The sequence below is a fragment of the Sardina pilchardus genome, chromosome 21 (assembly GCF_963854185.1).
Source record: "Sardina pilchardus chromosome 21, fSarPil1.1, whole genome shotgun sequence".
Lineage (NCBI taxonomy): Eukaryota > Metazoa > Chordata > Actinopteri > Clupeiformes > Clupeidae > Sardina > Sardina pilchardus.
The window spans coordinates 28,313,012-28,319,011 of record NC_085014.1 but is presented as its reverse complement, the minus strand read 5'-3'; the positions used below and the strand labels follow the sequence as shown (position 1 = coordinate 28,319,011).

Genomic DNA, 6,000 nt, shown 5'->3' with positions numbered 1-6,000 from the left:
TGGCCCAGGGTGTGGCCCAGGGACTCCATAGCGCCCCCTTATGTCATTGAGTCTTAAAAATAGTTTCACCCACACAGAACAAAAGATGTTGATGCCATGCATAATAAGCCTACCCCTAACTTCACAGCTGTTGCACTCGATATCACCAACCTTGTGTCATAAATGGGTTACTTGGAAGTGCACAATTGTACCCTATATCATAAGTGTGCCCTGCAAGGACAAAGTATGCCTTTGTCCTGCAACTAGCCTAAAGAAAGGTGGGATGTGCACATACATTACTTAAAACATGTAATACCTTTATTCTTCAGATAGCAGAGAGGGTCAGCCAATCTTTGCCCATGACATGAAGTCAAATTCAGTGAAATCAATCCCTTCTACCTGGAATATCAGGTAGTGATGTGTATCCACATTGATAGAATCAGACCCAAATAACAACTTCTATTGAAACTTCTCAGACGTGTGTCTTATCAATGCTTCTCAGCTCTGGCAGAAGTAAGACAAACAATCAATTCTGGTTTCATAATGTCATGTTCTAAAAAGAACATCCTCATAAATTCGACTGTCAACAACTGGCACATTTGTTCTTTTACAGTATGATTTAACTGACAGACTTGTTTGAGTAACAAATATTAGCACAAAGTCTATGGAAGTCAAATTAACAAAATAAAATGACGTTCAGACACTTTCAGAACTTTCAGTTCTGATATAGGCCTACTGTAGGTAGGTTACACGTCACGTTACAGTAATTTCATCCCACCTCACATATCAGCTTTCAGCTTTCTTTTTTGGTACGACATCTCCACCTTGGGGGAGTTTTCTGTAATTGCATGTTATCTCGGACCTACCGTCGTCGACCACCAGAGGGCAAAGTATATAGAGGTCAAAGAACAAAGATAAGAGTTGGGATGTCAGAGAAAAGGACATTGACAGACGGAAAGAAGGAAAGACGGAGGAAAACGCACGATCACCTACCATAGATGTGTGGTGTGTTTATAAGTTTGTATCACTATGGTGCTTTGAGGATGAAGACTCCATAGGCCTATAAATTATGAACAACTGCTACTTCTTTATTATTTTCACACATAAACTAGTAGGCTAATCTAATGGACGCTCAGACAAACTCTGGCTTGGCCCATAAACCTACGATTTGTACTCCCCTCTCATCAAACTGTCTGAGCATCTGCCGGTTACAGTACGCTAGCCTATCTTATAAAGACTACCCTACTGGAGACTATCAGCGGAAGTATAGGCTATATTGCCATAGGCCTATTTGAATGATTAAGTGTAGGCCTACGTGATTTAAAGACATTGAAAGCAATATGCAACGCCAATGACTAATTGCAAAACAGGTCGTCTTGGCCTTCTGTGTCTTTCTGGTGACTGACTGATTGTGTGAAGTGTCAGGTTTCGGGAGGGTAAGCCTAGTCTAATTGCATGGGTAAAGTCCAAACTTTCACTGCAACTGCAAATTGATTAATAAGCAGCTATAGCAAACTCTAACATTCAAGTAAATTCACTCAAAGATTTGGGGTGAAATAACAGAATAAGTTTTTAAATGGCACGCACACGTATTGGTACTTTCATGGCGTGGGAGCCCTAGTAGACTACATGATTCCCTTCAACCGGAATTAGCTGTGAAGTGTGACCTGTAAGTGTAAATGTGTGAACACTATCGAATGTGAAAAGTTCGCCCAACTAGCTGCCGCATCTCTGCAACAGAAGATCTTAGGCGAGAAACGTGGCTTGAGTAGGCTACTCTGCATAAGTACCATTCCCAAGTTACAACTCTCTCTCTCTCCAACGCCCTTGCTTGACTTAAACGCTAATATATGTAATTGCCATTGCAAATCGTTTTATGCCATTGTTTGCCTCATCAGGGCAATATAGTGCTATTATTATTGTAGGCAATTCAAAAACTACAAATGGCATGTGATTTAAAATACTAATACTAGTAATAATAATAATTTAAAGGGAAAAAGTAAAATTTAGGCTGGTAACTATTATATTCATAATTGTTATTAGTTTTTGTATTGTAGGTAAAAATGGTCGTGGTGCTGAAGACGAGATTTTCCTCTACTTTACTAGGCTACTTTTAAATAGGCTAAACAAAATGTTTAATCATATCATAGGTGGCACTCCCATTTCAATCGGTGCTGACATGGCATATAGGCTATATTAAAATCATGTTTTTATGTGTCTTACTCATTATGACAAATATAAACTATCAGACCAACGTCTATCAATGTGCTCTTAATTGTTTTCCTCAGTTGCTGCATAGCCTACAAACGACGCTAGGGGAATCTGGCCACGGCGGCGTTATTGGGCCTTCATTTGAATGCAAATCTGAAGGGTTTGAAGTCTTGTCTGACGTCAGGAAGAACTTGGTATACCTTAGCCACCACCACCTTGTCAACAGACCCACATCATGTTTGACTGACCAAACGCAAGGACTACGACGCATGAACATTCTGCGGAGCTTCTTTGGACTAGAGGTCTAAGGAGACAACAGGTTGATTTGTGTTAACTAGCCAGTTGCATGGCTAGTATGTTGCCTTAAAAACGTTTTTTGGATATTAAAAAATCGAATCATGTATGTGGGATATCTTTTGGATAAAGAGAGCAGCATGTACCACCAAGGACCCGTACGTCGTTCCAGCATCAATTTGCCACCACAGAACTTCGTTTCAACACCTCAATATTCTGATTTTACTGGATATCATCATGTGCCCAACATGGACACGCACCCTCAATCTACGGGGGCATGGGGAGCTCCTTATGGCGCACCAAGGGAGGACTGGGGTGCCTATAGTCTGGGACCCCCTAATACTATATCGGCACCCATGAGCAATTCTTCCACGGGACAAGTTTCCTATTGCTCAACTGATTACAATCCCATGCACGCTCCAGGATCTGCTGTATTACCTCCACCTACAGAAAATATATCCGCGGCCCAGCTGTCTCCAGACAGAGAAAAGCGCAATTCTTATCAGTGGATGAGCAAAACTGTCCAGTCGTCTTCAACAGGTGAGTTGGAATTATTTTAAACATGTATTTTGTTTTTATTATTACAAACTGCATGCTGTCATAAGCATTTCTAAAATAGTGACAGATAGTTCTGCTTGTGTCTGGCGGACACAATTGTGTTGAAGTTGAGATATCATTTTAATAGGCCTGCCGAACCTCTTGTGCTTTATTTCATCAAAGGTTTTAGGTCGTCAGGTAATGAAGATGCAAGTAATTCATCAGAACATGCGGGTAATTCATTGCATCTTCAGTAATTATGTTAAGATAAAGATGGCTGAAATTATATTAGGGTGTACATAGCATAGAACGTGCTTGATGTGGTTATGTCATCTCGTAGGCCTAAATTGATTGTGCAGTTAGTTGACTAAATTTTGGATGCACTGTTGTTCAATGACACTTTGACATATGCTGTAAATGCTGAAAATGAATGACTCTTTGCTAAAAAGTACATGTGTGTGTCATTACCAGTACTTTATGTAATACATCTCAATGTAGGCCTATGTGTCATACTTTGTTGGATTTAAAAAAAAATCTAATATAGGCCATAACATGAACATAAACCTATTTTTATCATGTTAACAGTTGTCAGTAGAAATAGACCTAGGTGTTGGGAAATGGCGCCAGGCTTACTTGTAATGCTAATTTCTCAACTCCTGTAAACTGAATGTGAGGTCTACGTTTCCCAGCTACATTGTCCCACGTTTTTGGGTTATCTATCGTGTTCAGGCGGCAGCCCCCTTTAACACCTCCTTTTTACTTTGATATGCACCAAGTGTCTTCCTCTGTCTCTGGTCTTCAAAAGTCATGCTGCCGGAAAAGGGTGACAATTTTCACAGCAAATAAAGATCGCCTATCCCTGGTGCATGGTTAAAATTCAGTGGTTTGATGCATCATCAAATCTAACAAATCCTTCAAATTAAATCAATAAATGAAACTAGTGTGTTCAAAATTATACTCAATATAGACAATTGATAATGAATGATTTGATAGCAACAAGTTGATCAGGATCTTATTATTATTATTATTATTATTATTTATTTCCCCCCCACTACCCTTCATAAACAATTTCTAACCACTAACTGAATACAGGCTAGTCTATAACGGTGGCTGACTTAAATTTCACATTGCTACAGAGTTAAAAATGTCCCTAACCAGGCCTTAAGGAAAGGATCTGAGATAGTATCGTCTTGTAACCCTCTGTGGGTCGTGTGTTGCCTTTTAACACCTCAATGGAGTTTGGGTAATATCTCCAAGTCTCTTTGTTCGGCAGTTTGTTCATAACTTGACTTCAAAGAAGATCAGAGGCCCAATTAACATATCTGGCCAAGGCGAAATGGCGCACGACGCACAGTCGCTCCGAATTGAGATATATATATTACATAGGCCTACATACATATACATTATATATATATATATATATACATATATATATATATATATATTACATTGCTGATATTTTGAACTCCTATAGGGCTTTGCCAGAATCTTTGACCTATAATTTACTTGCTTCAATTAAATTAAATGTAATCAGCACAAAAAAGCACAGCCATGTTTTTTTTAAAACCATTTTACCAAAGTACTTTTCTGCATGCTAAAATCAATCTATGTTTTAATTATAGGCAAAACAAGAACAAAAGAAAAATATCGGGTGGTGTACACCGATCATCAGAGGCTTGAATTGGAGAAGGAATTTCATTTTAACCGTTACATCACCATCAGACGAAAGGCAGAGCTGGCGGTGAGCCTCGGGCTTTCAGAGCGACAGGTAATATATGAAATATAGCCTATCCCATGCCAGTTTATAGTCACATAAAACGTTATTGGTACTTCGATTCCATATCTGACGGCTTTGAATTTTCACAGGTGAAGATTTGGTTCCAAAATCGCAGAGCCAAGGAGCGAAAGTTAATCAAAAAGAAAATGGGCCAGTCTGACGGCAGTGGAGGGTCTGTACATAGTGACCCAGGTTCGGTGAGCCCTCTACCTGTGCCTGGGTCTCTGAGTCCGTCGGATATACATGGTTCACTCTATCCACCAACAGGCATGAACACCTTACCATCGATGAGGAACATACAACAAGTTACTGTTACACAGTAAATTCGAACTTGGGATCATCCAATTTAATCGAGCACTCCGCACGCTGAAAGGACAGTGCGCATGACTTAGCCTATGTGGTCCTCATGGATTATAAAGTTCTACGAGACGTCCTGAAGATCACATCTTGTGGATTACAACAAGGAACAATCAAGTTTTATTTGCAACTCAATGCAGGAGGCTCTTGACATATCATTTTAATAGAATAGTTTTTTATTAAAAAAAAAGGAGAAAACATTGTACGTCTGGTCAAAAAACTAAATATTCTAATGTTTTTTTTGTGTTTGATCAATTAAGATATAAATATCGTTTTCTTGTCTGTGGTGAGTGTATAGGTGTTTGTAAATAAATAAGAAAATCCGGTACAGTGTTTTACGAACGGTAAATGTCTAAAGTGCTTGCCAATATGCAATATTGCCCCATGTTTTTCACAAGCACACTTTCACATTGTTTTAAATGAAAGAGGGGTGAACTACCAGTGATTCAGGTCGTTGTGTGATGTGGTCATATGTAAATAAATTGCTTTTACAAGTAACTTACATACATCTCTTCTTCCTTTCAGACAGGGCTACCGAGAAACGTTATTTGCTTACGTAGCCTATTTCTTATATCCATTTGAAATTAGTTCATGTTAACTCAGGAAAAAAGTGAATAATAAAGTGTTCAATATGGCCATTTGCTGTGTATAATAATGTTCAAAGTGAGATTTTTATTAAGTTAATGTAGCCTACTTCCATTTGGATTAACAATAGGCTAAACTTTTCCTCAAATAGGCCTCACTAAACTTGTATTCCATGCAGACTGTTATGCTTGTCAAGGATGGTACTTCGTCAACCTAGACTTTCCAAAGGTCTCATAATAGCCTATTGCTTCACTCTTTTC

The 6,000-nt window shown here is 38.9% G+C and overlaps 1 protein-coding gene across 1 annotated transcript; it reads left to right on the top strand.

The window, feature by feature from the left end:
• Positions 1-2,588: 2,588 nt before the first annotated feature.
• cdx4 (caudal type homeobox 4) lies at positions 2,589-5,121 on the top strand. The gene is made up of 3 exons (XM_062525167.1): positions 2,589-3,024; positions 4,644-4,789; positions 4,888-5,121. Exons 1-3 carry the CDS (start codon positions 2,589-2,591, stop codon positions 5,119-5,121), a joined length of 816 nt encoding a protein of 271 aa, XP_062381151.1.
• Positions 5,122-6,000: the final 879 nt, after the last annotated feature.

Excerpts from the sequence above, each read along its gene's own strand:
- cdx4 (XM_062525167.1), top strand. The coding sequence starts at position 2,589 with ATGTATGTGGGATATCTTTTGGATAAAGAGAGCAGCATGTACCACCAA. Across the intron at positions 3,025-4,643 it reads TGTCCAGTCGTCTTCAACAG|GCAAAACAAGAACAAAAGAA; the intron begins GTGAGTTGGAAT and ends TTTTAATTATAG. Across the intron at positions 4,790-4,887 it reads TCGGGCTTTCAGAGCGACAG|GTGAAGATTTGGTTCCAAAA; the intron begins GTAATATATGAA and ends GAATTTTCACAG.